Genomic DNA, 17,821 nt, shown 5'->3' on the forward strand with positions numbered 1-17,821 from the left:
TTTAGGGAGGTGTTTTTCATCATCTGGAACGGATCAATCCACTTTCCATTACTTTCAATGGGAAAGTCCGCTTCAGGTTAAGAACAGACTTCCGGAACCAATTAAGTACTTAACCTGAGGTACCACTGTATTCTGTTGGGACCCGCCCAGAGTTGCTTGGGCAACACAGTTTGATGGCCCATGGATGGCATACAAATAATAAAGTTGTTGTTGTTGTTGTTGTTGTTGTTCGGCATACAAATAATAAAGTTGTTGTTGTTGTTATTGTTGTTGTTGTTCGGCATACAAATAATAAAGTTGTTGTTGTTGTTCTCATGTTCAGCTTGTGGTCTACTAAGACCCCTAGATCCATGAAAGTTAAGCACACTTCAGGTTTGCAGCTGCGTGTGACTAAATTAGGTAAGAAAAACCAACTCATAAAAAAACAACCCAAGTAAAAGTACAGTTACTGTATAAATATAAACTACACCTGCAAATAAGCCACACCTTTAAAATTCAAGGGAGGGGAAGTAGGAAAAAAGGCAATACCTGAAGATAAGCCACTCCCTTAAAATTCCGCAGGCACTCACACCTATAAATGGCAAATGTAGAAGAAAATCCCACGGGTGCCATTCTCCCACGCTCCCGGGTTGCTCTCTGGGGTGGAGGGGAGCCGCGTCGCTTTGATGGCCTTCCCCCCTTCCCCTTTCTTTCCAGCGGTTTGGGGGAGGCTTGGGAGCTGCAGTTGGGACAGCTGCTGTTGTCCTGCACCCCCAACGCCCCCTGTGGGCAGCTGTTTCAGCAGTGATATTGTAAAGTCCCGAATATAAGCCACACTTTAACTTTTCACGGTCGCAATTTGGGGGAAAAGTGCGGCTTATATTCGGGCCAATATGGTATATAATAAAATATATTTTGATTGCAAACAGAAAACAAAAACCTTTTCCGTACTAGTTGATGATGCCACTATATTATGAGAGTCATGTTGGGTGCTGAAGAACAGAAACGGGGTGAATAGGTGTTAGGAGCAAAGTTGAGCTTAGACCTTTTCATCAAAGGAGGCCTGCATGTAAATTACCGTATTTTTCGCTCGATAAGACACACTTTTCCCCTCCTAAAAAGTAAGGGGAAATGTGTGTGCGTCTTATGGAGCAAATGCAGGCGGGAGGCTCTGCTCAGCGCTCCCTTTAAAGAGCCACGTGGAGCATGTGTGCGGCTCTTGGGGGCTTTTCCCCGAGGAGGGAGAGGGGCTGCCCTTCTCCCTCCTCGGGAAAAGCCCCCAAGAGCTTTGCTCTTTAACGGGAGCGCGGCTCTTGAGGAAGCCTTAGCCACACGCAGCCTCTCACGGGCAGGGGATGAAGGCTCCCCTTGCCCAGGAGAGGCTGGGCGCAGCCAAGCAAGAAGCCAGGACAGCCAGCGGGATCACAGTGATACGTGCGCAGCCTCCGCAGTGCAGCAGGGAGCCTTCATCCCACTGCCCTGTGGAGGCTTCGCGTGGCTATCCCTGGCTTTTGCAGATGGGGGAAGGGACAGAGCGCGTGGCTCTTGCAGGAGGTGGGGGGGAAAGCCAGTAGGCTTTCTTTCACTGAAGCCAGGAGGGCAAGTGGGATCGGGGCGCACAGATCCCGCTTGCTCTCCTGGCTTCAGGGATAGCCCCGCAAAGCCTCCTGAGTGAAGATGGAGGAGCGCTCCCTCTTAGCTCAGGATGCTTTGCGTTGCTTTCTTATTTATTGTTTTCCTCCCCTAAAGACTACCGTATTTTTCGCTCTATAGGATGCACTTTTTCCCCTCCAAAAATTAAGGGGAAATGTGTGTGCATCCTACGGGGCAAATGCAGACTCCTTGGCTTCAGAGATAGCAACGCGAAGCCTCCGAAGCGCAGGGGGAGCCCCTCCACAAGGCTTCGCGTTGCTTTCGCTGAGGCATGGAGAGCGAGAGGGGTCAGTGTGCACCAACCGCTCTCGCTCTCCAGGCTTCAGGGATAGCTGCCTGATGCCAGGAGAGCAAGACTCTCCTGCCTTCAGCAGAGAGGGAGAGCTGTGCAGCGCCCCTTCAGCCAAGCGGGAGGAGAAATGGGAGGGGCTGCTTTGCTGGAGGGGCGCTGAGCAGAGAGAGAGATATTTTTCCCCCTTGTTCTCCCCCTCTAAAAGAAGGTGCGTCCTGAGGTCCAGTGCATCCTATAGAGCAAAAAATACGGTAGGTGCGTCCTATGATCCAGTGCGCCTAATAGAGCAAAAAATGCAGTACTTCCTTTGCTTGTCTTGTGTGAATGCCACATAACAGGGACACCTGGCTTTACGCCCACTTTCCATCATGCTTTATTTAAAAGTCCACAGCAACAGGGCAGGAGCCATGGTTGGGGGTCTACCATGTCAATTCTTGGGACCTGCCAGCGTATAACAAGCAACAAGTCCAGTAGCAAATGCTGCAAGATTTTCTTTTCTTTTCAGGCGTAAGGTCAAAGCTTAAACACATTTTGCAAGGAGATGGAAATTCAAGAGGCACTGAAGTTCTTTGGGCTCAGCAGAGGAGAGGATGGGAAGGGCAGCAATGGGGAAAGAAGGATGATAAACGCAGAGAGGCATAGACCCAGCCGAAGGAAGCCCAGTCCACAGGTAGCAACGAGGCCTAATTTGAGAGCAAAATCTTGAAGACGCCCGTTTCAAAAGCCCTTGGGCGAGGGCCAGGAAAGGGAAGAAGACCCCTCCCCTCTCCCTGAGCAGCCAGAGAGACCAGCTTGTGCAAGAGCACAGAGGCAGGGGAGGAAAGATTTGGTCTCCACTCAACGCGGGACGATGCAGAGCTTGTAGAAGGGCGGGATGGTGGCAAAGCCGGACTCCTGGGGGGTTGTGTCAATGTCCTTGGGGTCCACAAGGGGCTTCAGCCGGAATCTCTGCAGGGTGGTGGTGAAAAAAAGGAAGAGCTCCATTCGGGCCAGCGTTTCACCCAGACACACCCGTTTCCCTGCAAGGCGAAAGGAAGAAGAATCAGCAGGGAGGGAAGACATGGGCTTTGGGGTTAGAGGCCAGGTTTCGGTCAAGTCCAACGTCCTTGGGATATGAATAGAACAGCTGAAATCCATGTGAATGGAGGGAGGGGAGTTTTCCTCTCTTATAGGACTAAAACCCTGTTGTTGTTGTTGTTTTGGCAGATCTCTTTGTGTGAGCGTGTGTGTCATCTAGTGAAACTTAGGGACAGGAGATCTAGGGTGGCAAAAGGAAGTATTTCTTCAGACTGTGTATGTAAAATGGGCTTATAGATTCATAGAATTGTAGAGCTGGAAAGGAAGCAATTGTCTCCCCCCTCCAACCCCAGACTTGTTCCTTACTTTGGCCGCCCAAAGTTGGCAGCCCCACCTACAACCAATACTTCCTTCCAGCAGATTTTGCCCATATATTTGTTATTAACGTCTCCCCATTCCCACATTTATTTATTATGGTGCGTGTTAGGGAGTAGGGTTTGTGGAAACACTACAACCGACCAAGTAAAAAGCCACAGTGCAATGAAGGTTTGTTTTCTGTAGGAGACCCAGGTTCACTGTTAGTTTCTCTTTGTTGCCACTGTGCAGTTCTTGGAGTCACAAGACTCTGTTTACATTCCAGAGATTCCATACTGTTGGAAGTCTCACGGGAGATGGGTGTGACGTTACTGGTTTCCTGATCCTTTGTTTGGTTGCACTCTGCTCTCACAGAGAGAGGATATATTTCTTTTCTGTCTGCGTAGCTTAGTAATAAAAGACTTAGCATGTAGCTCATGCTATCTCAGCTCCTTCCCTGTGCTGGATACTCTGCAGAATGGGGAACGTGCTTGGAGCCTTATCAGAGGCTCAGGTCGTTAATTACATCAGAGAAGAGCGATTCCGGAAGAGTCGCTTGGTCGAATGCAAGTCCAACATTCACAACTTCAAAAAGTGAAGGAGGAGAGGATGGGAGAGGTTCTCATTTCCAAAATAAAAATAAAAAAGTGTTTAAGACAGGCTTCCTCAACCTCGGCCCTCCAGATGTTTTTGGCCTACAACTCCCATGATCCCTAGCTAGCAGAACCAGTGATCAGGAATGATGGGAATTGTAGTCTCAAGACATCTGGAGGGCCGAGGTTGAGGAAATCTGGTTTAAGAGGAGGCCTTGGTCTAGTATACCTGAAGGAGCGTCTCCACCCCTATTGTTCTCCCCAGACACTGAGGTCCAGCACCGAGGGCCTTCTGTCGGTTCCCTCGCTGCAAGAAGCCAAGTTACAGGGAACCAGGCAGAGGGCCTTTTCGGTAGTGGCACCCGCCCTGTGGAATGCTCTCCCACCAGATGTCAAAGAGGAAAACAACTACCAGACTTTTAGAAGAAGAAGAAGAAGAGTTTGGATTTGATATCCCGCCTTTCACTCCCCTTCAGGAGTCTCAAAGCGGCTAACATTCTCCTTTCCCTTCCTCCCCCACAACAAACACTCTGTGAGATGAGTGGGGCTGAGAGACTTCAAAGAAGTGTGACTGGCCCAAGGTCACCCAGCAGCTGCATGTGGAGGAGCGGAGACGCGAACCCAGTTCCCCAGATTACGAGACTACCGCTCTTAACCACTACACCACACTTAGAAGATATCTGAAGGCAGCCCTATTTAGGGAAGCTTTTAATGTTTAATAGATTATTGTATTTTGATATTCTGTTGGAAGCAGTCCAGAGTGGCTGGGGAAACCCAGCCAGATGGGAGGGGTAGAAATAAATAAATAAATATTATATACCCGAGGAGAATGGCATGAAAGCGTCATTCTTCTTGAAGCGCCCATTCTCATCCAGGAAGTTCTCTGGGTTGAAAGCAAATGGGCTTTTAAACTTCTTGGGGTCGAACAGGACAGTGTGGAGCATAGGGTAGATTTCTGTCCCCTAGGAAAAAGATGGAGAGAATATTGAGGTCAGAATTGCAACGATTCAGGGAAAGTCGAGAGAGAGAAGCTCTCCACCCCTTCTCTCAACTGGTGGATTGCCAGCCACATTCGACCACCGGCCAACTCCTCCCTGTGACATCTACAGACTGCCCTGCCTGAATGTGAAGGCACCACATGCGTAACTGACCCACAGAAATCTCATGCAATCTGGTCAAATGGTCAGTTGATCTACAGGTCCCCGTCCCCCCCACTCTACAGAAGCATCACTGTGGGCATCCGTCTGGGGTCAGGGAGGCATTCCACCTCTGGCGGTAGTTCAGCTTAAGCCAAGAGGAGGTCCAGTCTTGCCATTAGGCAGAGTGAGCCAGGTGCTTAAAGCGGCATGTCCGGAGGGTGAGGCCAGGTGTTGGAGGACAGATGTGTCCCCATCATAGCTGTCAACTGTCCCTTATTTGGCAGGAAAGTCTCTTATCCCAGCGCAGTGTCCCACTGCTGTCCCTTATTGATGATGTCCCTTAAATTTCCCGGGATTCAAAGGAAGCAGCTCCTCTCCCTCCCTCCCTGCTGACCAGGGAGGAGGGAAGCTCCAACTGTGTTGCTTGGCTGCTGGCTGGGCTTTCTGCCTTTGGCTAGGAGGGGCTCAGAAGTTGAACATAGCTGTGCTCTGAAAATCCCTTATTTTGGCTGCTGATCCGTAATTTTTGAGGCTGCTGGTCCCTTATTTTCAAATCTGTAAGTTGACCGCTATAGTCCCCATGCACCGTGTAAATAGCTGAGACTTTACCAGCTGGGCCCTGGTCATCCTTTGAGGATTGGCTGTTGTGTTCTTGTTGTTTTTAAGTGCTATGTTTGCAGCTTTTGCCAACCTGGTGCCCTCTAGAGGTCAATCCCAGCCAGCATGGCCATGCGAGACACCTAGAGGGCAATAGGTGGGTGCTGGCTGCCTAACGGATTGGCAAATCTTTAAGACTCTCCTGGAGGGCGTCCAGTCCTTTTCCTTTGCCAAATACCCGCCAATAACAGTAGCCAACATCACCTCATGCTGCCTCCAACAGGTGGATTCTGTGTCAGATGAAGACTCAAATGTTGCGGGCAGATGTTGGTGGCAAGGCGCCAATCTGTGAATGTTGCTAATCTCTTTTAAACAACAACAACCACCCATTTTCTTGTGTCCCAGACACTTTTTCTCCCCTCTGCCCCACAACTGATACCTTAGGGATGATGTAGCCTCTGAATTCAGTGTCGCGCATCACAGAGTGGGCCACGTTCATGGGAATGAGGTCACTGACCCTCTGGACTTCGTGAATGACAGCGTCCACGTAAGGCATCTGGCTCCGGTCTTCAATGTTGGGGGCACGGTTCTGGCCAATCACTTGGTCAATCTCCTGGTGCATTTTTGCTGTCCAATGCATTTAGATCAGAGAAGGGTAAGAGAATCAGAGTCGGAAGGGACCACAAGGGTCATCTAGCCCAACCCGCAGTAATGCAGGAATCTTTGGCCCAACATGAGGCTTGAATCCATGACCCCGAGTCTCATAGTCCACTGCCTGAGCTATCCGTTTACAGTGGTACCTCTGAATGTAAACGGGATCCATTCCAGAGCCCCGTCGTGTTTTGCTGCTTCCGCGCATGCGCGTGATGTCATTTGGAGCATCTGCGCATGCGTGAGCGGCGAAACCCGGAAGTAACGCGCTCCACTCAACCTGAAGCACATCTAACCCCAGGTATGACTATACTTAAGATTTCTAGCACCAAAACGCAGTTCAGTTTTCAGCTTGAACCTAGCTAAATGTTTCTTTATTTCTCCAGACTGAAGGCAGCTTACGCAAATAAAACAAGACAGGTGTAAAAAAAAATTACAAATTCTGCCACGTGAGGGAGATGAATAAACACCCAGCAATAAAAGATAATGGGAGAGGATTTACCCCAGCAAATTATTTGTCAAAATTACAAATACCCAAATACAGACGGTCATTTACCCTCGCTAGATTCAACGTGCTGCCATTTGCCTTATTGCAGGGCAGATTCGAGGGCAAACCTTACGTGGAACGAGTCTGCCCCTGCGGATTGATGGAGGTAGATACTGTCTCTCATGTCTTGTTACGCTGCCGTTTCTACGGGGATACACGCTCGGTATTTATCACTCCTGTTACAGTATACAAAAATCTCCAAATGGGTCTGAACTTCAATGTCTAGATCTCCTGGTAGAGGACAAGGACCTAGAGATCAGCTAAGGTGGCCAAATTCTGTGTGATTGCTATAAAACTTAGGGAACAAGCTGTACTACCAAAATGATTAAGGTTTTAAATGACAATTTTAGGTTATATTTTAGTGATCAAGATTTAATATATATTTTTAACTGCCCCTATATATGAATTGTCTCTGTTATACCCAATTGCAATTCAATGAATTCCTGTTGTGTTTTATGATTTTCCTGATATTGTAAGTGAGCCGGAACTGATCTGTAACTGTAATAATAAAATTCAATTCAATTCAATAATTAATTCAACTCAGATGGAATATCTTGTGTCGGTGAGTTCCATAGTTCATCACTGTGTATCTCCCAACATTCAGCTTCACTGGATGGCTCTGTTGGGTTAGAACTGTTCCTACCCACTTTCTCCACACCAAGCCTAATTTTACACACCTCTGCCGTATCTCCCCCTTACTTACTCACTCCCCACCCCCCAACAGGCTAGGTTGGGCTTTAATCAGCATGGCGGCAGTGTGTTGGTTCCCTTCCGTACCTTGCACTTCGGGGTGTTTCATCAGAAACAGAAACCCGTATCTCAGGGTGGAGCTGACGGTCTCCGTCCCAGCAAAGAACAAATTGAGTGTGGTGAGTTCTAGGTTCTTGGTGTTGAATTCGCTGGACGGGTTGCCTTTCTCCTGAAGACAGACAGGAAGCCAATGTCATCAGGATACCCCCGTGTGGGTGAGAAGAAGGGGGAGTTGGCTTCAGGGCTGCTGCCTCTGTCTGATGGGGGTGAAGAGAAACTAGGCAAGCTGGACACATGTCACCCCATCAGATCATTAATGATAATGGTGATAAATTTATTATGCCCCAATCATCGGACTGGGTTGCCCCAGCCGCTCTGGGTGGCTTCCAACAAAAATACGGAAAACCAACAACAACCAGTGAAAGCTTCTCAAACTAGGGCTGCCTCTAGATGTCTGTGAAAAATTATATAGCTGTGGAACTCTTTGACCTTTTCCAGGAGGGCTTTCCACGGGGTGGGTGTGACTACCAAAAAGGTCTTCTGTATGTTAGAATTCCTGCTCCGTGATTGCAGTCATGGGATTGTTGTCTATCACATGACGGTATATGTTTCAACTCCACAGGGTGGGAAGTGACAGAGACAGGATGTTTGTGTTACTGTATTCCGTGAAGTGGGACTATTGTCCTTTGTTCTTTTTCTCTTTCCTGTCTGATGCTAGAGAGAGAGGGAGCCATGTTGCAGTGCTCCGTGTGTGTTTATATGTAAATAAAGTAGATTAGCCAAAATGCTGAGTTGCTGAGGTCTGTCACGCGAACTGGAGTTGCGGCTTCACGGCTCCACCACGTGCACGGTGGCTGGAACCCAGCCCCCGCGCAATTGGGGGGGTGTTCCCAACCGCTTCAGCTCCTGGCCAGCCAAATTGGCTGTCTCTGGAGGTGTGGCCTGCCCTATTTAAACCAGGACACGGCCAGGGATCTCCCTCTTTGCAGCTGCCAGCTGTTCCTGCTTTTCCCACCCTACCGCCCTATAAGGTTTTTGACCTTGCTATGGACCTTGGTTGGTCGCCATTGAGTGGCCTGGTAGGAATTTTTCCACCTGGCAAATTGGCACCAGCCACTTGGTTTTCGCCTACCTCATAGCAAATCGTCACAACTTTCTTGGTATTGGCGGTTAGGTATTGGTATTGCTCTGTAGATGGAAGAGGGGAGGTAGTGCCAGCACCTGCCCTGCATATTGACGGGTGGTCCGATAAAGGATTCCGGGGGGCGTGGCCCTGTCCGAAGCCTGGGGAGGTGAGGGCCTAAGGCACGCCCCCTATTGGTGACCCCATGAGAGTTCCTAGTTGATGTGCATCAGCAGGACTCCCCCTACTGGTGGTTAACCCTTCCCAGACTTCTAGCAGACGGGCTGAAGCCAGATATAGTCTGTTAGGACCAATGTCTAAGCCAATACCTCTCTTCACCTGTAACCAATAAAGTTGTGGCCTTATTTAGCCCATTAACCTTAATAAACGTGTCATGTGTCGTTATTTCCACTGGGGGTGGGGCGGGAACTTGCCACACAATTCACCCAGTGCAATAAGGCACAAGCCTAGAGGGGCCTCTCAGTTGGTGAGCAGCATTCACTGAACTTTGCACAATAATTTCACATGCTTGCCTAGCACACTCTAGGTTCACCAGTGACTGAAACGGTGGCACACCTGATCATGAAGCATTTGCAGAGTGTATTATCAGCAAGGTGTGCTAGCAAGCAGCAGAATCTGCAGAGCCCCTGTGGCAGACCAGAGAGCACATCTCTTTGTAAGTGATGTGTGAGTTAGTGATCCTTGTGTTAACCCTACAGCTCCCTGTGGAAATCCCACCTCATGTCATAGGCCAACAAGGATACCTTTTCCATCTGGACGAGGAAGCAGTCAATGAAGTCACGAGGGGCATTGAGGTCAAGGGTCTCCTTGTTCTTCTTCACTCTCTTGGCAATGTAGGCTCTCATGTCTTCCAGAAGGTCATAGATCTTGGTGTGTGGCCCTGGAAAGTACTTCAGAATGCTGGCATACATGTCATAGAACTGCAAGAAGAAAGAAAAGGCACCGGCAGCTGACCAGGAATGTCTCCTGAGGGTCATGAGAACATCCCTGCAAGCCAAGGAGGCCCCACTAGATGACCAGCAGCTGTTATAAACTACGGCTGGCTTTCAGACCCTTGTCCAGCCTGGTGCTCTTCTGCTCTCCACATGAGCTTAGACTCCAAATCCCATCAGGCACAGAGCACAGCCCACAAGGCCAATGCTCAGGGATGATTAAGATGATGGGAGCTCCATTCCAACAATATCAGGAGGGTGTCTGATTGGGAAATGGATTTGTGCTCTGTGTGCTTTGAGACTGGGTACCTGAGACCAGGCGGTGCTCATCTCCCGGAAGCTTTCATTCATCATCTGCATCAGGGCCTGGAAATCCTTGTCTTCGTAGTCAAAGCGGTCGCCAAAGACGATGGAGCAGATAACGTTGGAGACGGCGCGGCTGAGGGTGAAGGTGGGGTTGAAAGGCTTCTCTGCAATGCCAGGGCAGAGGAAAAGAAGGAAGAGGCATTGTGCTGAAGGGGCCACGATACTTTGGGAAGTGTGAGGAACTGTGGAATACCTGAAAAGTCCTCTCCCAAACTATTGTCAAAAGATCATCTGCAGTCCCCACCCAGAACTTAAGATACCTATTGCTGACCAGGCTACTAGAATGAAGACATTTGCTGGCTATGGAGCAGCCTTCCTAGAGATCTCACTCAGTGCTATCATTATGGCCTCTCTTTTGTTGCATCTGGGGAACGCCTTTTTACTCACCCAGGCCTTTTAAACAATTTGTGCTGTGGCTCTAGGCCTCCCAACCATGTTTCATTGCATATTTGCCACAGAGGACTATTCCAAACTCTACTTTTATTGTATAATAGTATTATGCATGTTAGGGATGTGGGTGGCGCTGTGGGTTAAACCACAGAGCCTAGGACTTGCCCATCAGAAGGCTGGCGGTTCGAATCCCGGTGACGGGGTGAGCTCCCGTTGCTCGGACCCCTGACAATTAGGTCCAGTCGTGGCCGACTCTGGGGTTGTGGTGCTCATCTCGCTTTATTGGCCGAGGGAGCCGGCGTACAGCTTCCGGGTCATGTGGCCAGCATGACTAAGCTGCTTCTGGTGAACCAGAGCAGTGCACGGAAATGCCGTTTACCTTCCCGCCGGAGCGGTACCTATTTATCTACGTGCACTTTGATTTGCTTTTGAACTGCTAGGTTGGCAGGAGCAGGGACCGAGCAACGGGAGCTCACCCAGTCGTGGGGATTCAAACTGCCGACCTTCTGATCGGCAAGTCCTAGGCTCAGTGGTTTACACCACAGCACCACCCGTGTCCCCCTTTATCTCTACTTATCTGTTATTTGAGAGGCAATGTATGTGCTCTTTCCTCCCTGCCTATTATCTTTCTTGAGCCCAGAGATTGTCATTGCCTTTGGGACAAAAAGCGTTCCCTTCCCCAGCCTGTCTGGGCTTCGGAGCTCGTGTTTCTGCCCAGCCTGTTGGGGCTGCTGACCTCCTCCTCCCTGCCCTTCACTTGGCCTACTCACGGTTGGTCTTATGAAATTCCTCCAGCAGGAACTGAGCTTCCTCTCGGATCCGATCCTCAATTGTTTTTTTCCCCATGCCAAAATTCCTCAAGACGGTGAGGGAGAAGCGTCGCAGCTGCTTCCAGCGCTCTCCCTCAGAAAACACCACCCCTGCAGGTATGGGGAGGAGAAAGGGGAGAGGGATTGAATAGCAGCCAGGAAACAGCAGACGTAAGACTCCTGTGTTGCAAGTTAGACCACCCTGGGTTCCTCCTCCTCACCATAACCATCAAAGGTCCTTTGCAGCGTGGGGTTGGTTTTCCTTCCGCTAAATTCTTCTGCCTTGTCTATCAGGGCCTCCTTCACAGCTTCATGTCCACAGAGGACCACAATCGGGCGATTTCCAAAGTAGACGGTGAACACTGGGCCGTATTTGTCGCGCAGCTGCACAGGAGGAAGGCCAAAGGCTACTTTTTAAAATTTAAAAAACAGAACAATCTTTAATCCACTGCTTCTTTTTCTTAAAATTCACTGGCACTCTTACAACAGCTGACAGTATAAATGCTGGAAACAGGCTGGCCCTTGGCCTGATCCAACAGGGTGGTTTGAACATTCATCTCTGTGTTAAAATCTGTTCACTGAATTCCCTCAGACTCTTATTTTGTGGGAAGGAGAGAGATGCCAGGCAGGAGGCTTTCGGCGCATGCTCAGAGGGCCTCTACCTGCCACCAAAATGCACTTTATCAAGCAAGGGGACAAAATGCATGAAAGCAAGTTTTCATTCCTGTTTGGATAAAATTTTGAGACTGGTATGTCTCACACAGACTGGCTCTGCAAGTGTCAAGATGCTCGTGGGACAGTTCTGCAAGATTAAATGTCATTTCTGACTAAACCCTCTTGTGGTGTGTGGACAGAAATGGTTTTAATGTTGTCTTTTGCAATGCCTCTGACCCAGAAGGCTCTAAAACGTGACTCTAGGCTGAAAATGCAATTCCAGGGTTCATCCACAGAAGTTTAGCCTCCAGATCAAGGGAACTCATAGTTATTTGGTGGGTTAAGCTCCGTAGCCGACTGCATGCTTACTATTGGCTCCACCCCCCTTATATTTGTTGGAAACATGCCCAGGAAGGCCACCAACTTCCCAAGACTCAGGGGTATCTCTCTGGTGGTCCTCCCTAGCCGTAAATCTCCCTCAGTCCAGAGAGACTGGTGATAAGCGACCCCTGCCTCCTGAGAGGAGCACACTTGTCTTCTGGCATATCATAGCAGAAGAAAGAGTCAATCGTAGTTCTAAAACTGCTTTATTTACAGTCATATATACACAGAATGCCTGTTCTCTTTGTCCATGGTGTTTTCTTGGCAGGGATACTGGACTGGCGTGCCGGTTCCTGCTCCAGGTGGATCACGTTTGGTCAAAACTCTCCACTATGACCTGTCCATCTTGGGTGACCCTGCACAGCATAGCTCATAGCTTCTCTGAGTTATTCAAGCCCCTTCGCCATGGCAAGGCAGTGATCCATGAAGGTCTGTGTAGTTCAAGCTATGGTTTTCCCAGTAGTGATGTATGGAAGTGAGAGCTGGACCATAAAGAAGGCTGATCGCTGAAGAATTGATGGTTTTGAATTATGGTGTTGGAGGAGACTCTGGAGAGTCCCATGGACTGCAAGAAGATCAAACCTCTCCATTCTGAAGGAAATCAGCCCTGAGTGCTCACTGGAAGGACAGATCCTGAAGCTGAGGCTCCAATACTTTGGCCACCTCATGAGAAGAGAAGACTCCCTGGAAAAGACCCTGATATTTAGAAAGATGGAGGGCACAAGGAGAAGGGGACGACAGAGGATGAGATGGTTGGACAGTCTTCTTGAAGCTATGAACATGAGTTTGACCAAACTGCGGGAGGCAGTGGAAGACAAGAGTGCCTGGCGTGCTCTGGTCCATGGGGTCACGAAGAATCAGACACGACTAAACAACTAAACAACAATACAGTGGTATTGTCCCTTTCTATAATTCTATGAAACCTGGCTCAGAGTCCCACTTCAGGGTTTCATTAGCCAGATGAGCATTCTCTCTCATATAGAGCCAAACTCCATATCAGGTGGGAGAATGAATCATCCAACACTTTTATTTTTAAAAAAGCAGGTGCTGGCAGGGAGGGCAAATTTGATTAAAGCAGCGACTGGTATTCCCAGGCACTTAATCCTTTTTTCGTGGACCATTTTGCTGCTCAAAATCCTCCTCACAGCGTGACGAACTGTTTCAAAAGGACTGGAACAAGTTTATATTTTACACGAAAGAAAATTGTAAACATTTGAAAACGTTTGTAGGCTTGAATTGAAATGTTTTGTAATGTAAATATAAGGAACTGAGTTACCCATTTCAAGGTGAAATACTGGAATAAGATCGAAGGTAAATAAGTGATAATAGAAATGAGAAGAATATAGAAAGATGTGTGGAAGTCAGAAAGAGGGAGGTAAGGAAGTCAATGCTCTTATCGAGTAATAAGCTATAGAATTATGTAACAAAATGTGAATATGATAAAAGTGGAAAATTCGATAAATATTACTTGAGGGGGGGAACAAAATCCTCCCAGCTGCCTGATTCATTTCTCTTTGAAGGGGAAAATAAACCACAAGACCTCCAACAAGGTGAGTTATATCTGCCGTGAGGATCCTGCTATTGAACAAAAAAAGTAGGAGTACAAATATTTAAATAAATGAAGACATTTATGAAATATGATGCCAGCAACACCTGAACAAAAAGCCTCACTATGTTGACACACCAGTATTTCATCACCAGGGGAAACATAGCTGAGTGTTGAGGGGGTGTGTGTGTTGCTTAACAATTTCCACTGTAATGCGCAGTTCTTTCTCAAAGGCAAATGGTTAAAGCCAAGCTCAACCCGTCTCCTACTCTATCTCCCAACCTCAATTCCAACCCACCTCAACCAACCCTCTCAACTCTCCTGTCTCTCCTCAAATCCTCTCCTTTTAAACACTCCCTCCTGGAACCACGGCCAATCGGAGGCTGCCGTTCATTAACCATTTGCTGGCAGGGAAAGAAAGAAACACTTGTTGATCCAACTGGTCTAGCAAAACCCAACATTTTCATCACACATGGTTTCGAGTCCCATGTTGGGCAAAGGATCCCTGCATTGCCAGGGGTTAGACTGGATGTCCCTGGTGGTCCCCCTCCAACTTTACAATTCTAGGATTCTATCCAAATTTAGAGTCTCCAAAATGCTGCCTGTTGTTTTTTAGTCGTTTAGTCGTGTCCGACTCTTCATGACCCCCTGGACCAGAGCACACCAGGCACTCCTGTCTTCCACTGCCTCCCACAGTTTCGGCAAACTCATACTGGTAGCTTCAAGAACACTGTCCCACCATCTCGTCCTCTGTCGTCCCCTTCTCCTTGCACCCTCCATCTTTCCCAACATCAGGGTCTTTTCCAGGGAGTCTTCTCTTCTCATGAGGTGGCCAAAGTCTTGGAGCCTCAGCTTCACGATCTGTCCTTCCAGTGAGCACTCAGGGCTGATTTCCTTCAGAATGGAGAGGTTTGATCTTCTTGCAGTCCATGGGACTCTCAAGAATCTCCTCCAGCACCAGAATTCAAAAGCATCAATTCTTCGGCGATCAGCCTTCTTTATGGTCCAGCTCTCACTTCCGTACATCACTACTGGGAAAACCATAGCTTGAACTATACGGACCTTATAGTTAAATGCTGTATAGTTAAATGCTGCCTACCAGAATGCAAAACAGGTTGGAAAGTTTTAAAAGAAGGGGAGGGTTGTGAAAGATGTAGGATTGCTGTTGAGTTGGGTTTTTTAAAAAAAAGAAAAAATGCTTTCGGAAGTTAGCAAGAATCATGCTTAGCTTGCTGAGTGCTGAAAGTGCACCTCAACATTTGGTCCTCACAACAACCTTGCAAAGGTAGACAAGTGAATTTGCTACTGTTACTTCTATTCACAGTAACGCTCTTTTAGCACCTTCCCAGGAAAACCTGCTCTTTAATGCTGAATCGGAACAAACAGCAATTTGGGTTTTTTGAGGATTGCAGTTTGCTCGATTCCGTAGTAAAGAGCGGGCTTTCATGGGGAAAGCACCAGGGCAAAATGGGGAAAGTGTTCAAACAGGGAGCTTTCAAAAACAGACCTGTGCCAAGAAAAGGCAGAGCAAAGGTAAGAGTGGGTGAGTCCTAACAGGGTTTTTTTGTGTTATTTAACTAAGTTGGCATCAGGCAAACATTAGGCAAACGGGTGAACATATGGATCCAAAGAAATCAGAAGCAAAAGATTACCAAGTGTGTCAACTCTCCTTTTTTTAAAAAAATAAAATTTAATACAGTCTCTGCAAAAAAATAATAAACATTCCATTGAGGTTATAGTGTCATTTTACATCATCTTAAAACATTAATGGGTCATTGTAGGCTGTCCACAGACCTGTTTGGGAGACATTTGGGAGAAACGGGTGGGAGAAATTTGCTATCTACTTCCCTTGTGTATGAAAAGAAGGGGAGGCAGGTTTCATCAAAGGTGTCTTCCTTTATAAAAGCTTTTGGACGGACAGGGCAATGGTCATCTAATCTAGCCAACTAGAGGCAGACAGGCAGGGATACAAGGAGAGAGATGGAGGAAGGTGTTTGGGTAAGAGGCAGAGAGACAGGAATATCCAGAAAGCCACAAAGAGGACACAGAGACGCTTAGTTGGGGAAGCACTGTATTTTGAGCATATTCCTGTGCAAGAGAAAGGGTGGAGATGGAAGAGGAGAGAGATGGGGGAAACTGAGGCCTCCGTGCATCTCAATTATTTGGATTTCCCTTTGACTCCTGGGTGCTGCTCTTGCTGCTCTGTTCCCAGAAGGGCCAGGGGAGAAATCTGGTTCCGCTTTCATTGGAAAGCTAATCTACCAACCTTTCGCTTTCCCAAACCATGCACAAACTGAAGCACACGGATCCAGGTTCTGCAATGTAGATCTCCAGCCAGACAATGACAAATGAAGACACCACAGGAAAGGGGGCATGCAAATGGAAATATTCAGGGGAATTACTTGTAAAAAATGTGCACATTAGTCAAAAGGGCATGCGAGGGGGAATGTGTTTATGAGGAGACATTTGCACTAAAATGCTGGTAAATTTCCATGGAGTTTTGTTTGTTTGTTTGTTTTTTTGCAAATAATATTTATTATTTTCAGTAGATAAACATAGTAAAGAAAGAAAAGATTAACAATAATAAAAGCAAACAAAAAATAGGAGAGAAAGAGAAAAAAGATACATACAACATATTACCACTTAATTAAAATTAAGTACCACCCATCTTCATAAACATAGTATTTGATTTCCTCGAATCTTTTCCATCCAAATTTCTTAGTAATTATATGTAGCAGTTTCCAATATCAGAGTTTCAAAAGACCATATCACAGTCCTAATCATATTACATAGCTTTCCTTATCGTACATTTTCTTATTTATAAATTTGATTCCATTTTAATCCTAGGCCTAATTGTTTCTTTCAAGTGGTTACATATCTTTAATATTACAATACTTATTCAAATAGTCTTTAAATTTCTTCCAGTCTTCCATGAAGATTTCTTTTTTTAAAAAAAAAAATAGTTTGCAAATTTCTCCAGAAATACTGAGAACTGAATTTAAGGTTGAGAAGCAGAGAACCAAAAGTGACTCTGCCTTCTGCCCCTGGTTCCCAGAGACCGTCAACTCACCCTGAGGAGGGATTTCAAAGTTTCTGATGACTTGATCTGCAGGAAATTTCCAATCACAGGGAGCGGCATGGGTCCAGGGGGTAGCTTCCCATGGCGCGATACGCTCCTCACTGCTGCCGAAATGAGGAGCCAAGTCAGGCAGATGACAAGAAGGAGAGTTACAATGCTGGCCAGGTCCATGATGGAGGTCACTACCAGTCTGTCCCAGTGCAGACAACTGTCCCATTTTGACAGGGTTCTAGATACTGAATCAAGGCTGGATTTGGCCCCACCTTCTGCATTATGTAACTGCACAAGGCCAACCTGTTGAGAGCTTTAATCCCAATAAACCTATGCCAAAAGTTAATCATCTATTTCCTGGTTATCAGGATTGTGAATATTTGTTCCAGGAGCACAAGAGTTTGTGTGCACATTCTTAGTGATGTGGGTAAACAATTTCCATGCCAATCAACTTTAAACTTTTTAATCTAGTGGTTTCTAGTCAAATGTCACGTTGTCCGCCTTTGGACTCTCCTGATAATTGCTTATTGCTTCCAAAGTTGTTGTGAAATTTTATTTTTTGAGGGTGATTGCAAGACTAGAAGCCTCCTTTGAGTGGAGGGGCTGGAAGGAACAAGGATTGGAGAGAGGCCTGGCTGGAGTAGAGAGGGAAGCAGCCAGAATCTGAGGAAGGTTGCTTGTGGTTAACGTATTCTATGTTACAGCTAAATAAACATTTGTTTTCGGCTTGCAGTTTCCAGCTTTCTTCACTAATACAAGGAACAACACAGGGGTATCCAAAATGTGGCCTGCTAACTAAAGCACAGCCTACAACAGCTGGATCTCCCAGCAGGGATGATGGCAAAAGATTTCTGCATTGCAGGGGGTTGGCCTAGATGCCCTTAAGAGCCCCTACAATTCTATGATTCTGTGTGCATAGGCCTGGGCTGCAAAACTGCATTTGAAGAAAAACAACTA

General features: G+C 47.2%; 1 protein-coding gene across 1 annotated transcript; it reads right to left on the reverse strand.

Annotated features, from left to right (window-relative positions):
- Positions 1 to 2,273: 2,273 nt before the first annotated feature.
- Positions 2,274 to 17,354, reverse strand: LOC310851507 (cytochrome P450 2G1-like). The gene is made up of 9 exons (XM_083754008.1): positions 16,865 to 17,354; positions 11,435 to 11,597; positions 11,175 to 11,324; positions 9,958 to 10,118; positions 9,460 to 9,636; positions 7,600 to 7,741; positions 6,064 to 6,251; positions 4,709 to 4,850; positions 2,274 to 2,943 (listed from the first exon to the last, which is right to left on the reverse strand). Exons 1-9 carry the CDS (start codon positions 17,042 to 17,044, stop codon positions 2,762 to 2,764), a joined length of 1,485 nt encoding a protein of 494 aa, XP_083610134.1. The 5' UTR covers positions 17,045 to 17,354; the 3' UTR covers positions 2,274 to 2,761.
- Positions 17,355 to 17,821: the final 467 nt, after the last annotated feature.

Source organism: Podarcis gaigeae (genome assembly GCF_964106915.1).
Source record: "Podarcis gaigeae genome assembly, chromosome: 8".
Lineage (NCBI taxonomy): Eukaryota > Metazoa > Chordata > Lepidosauria > Squamata > Lacertidae > Podarcis > Podarcis gaigeae.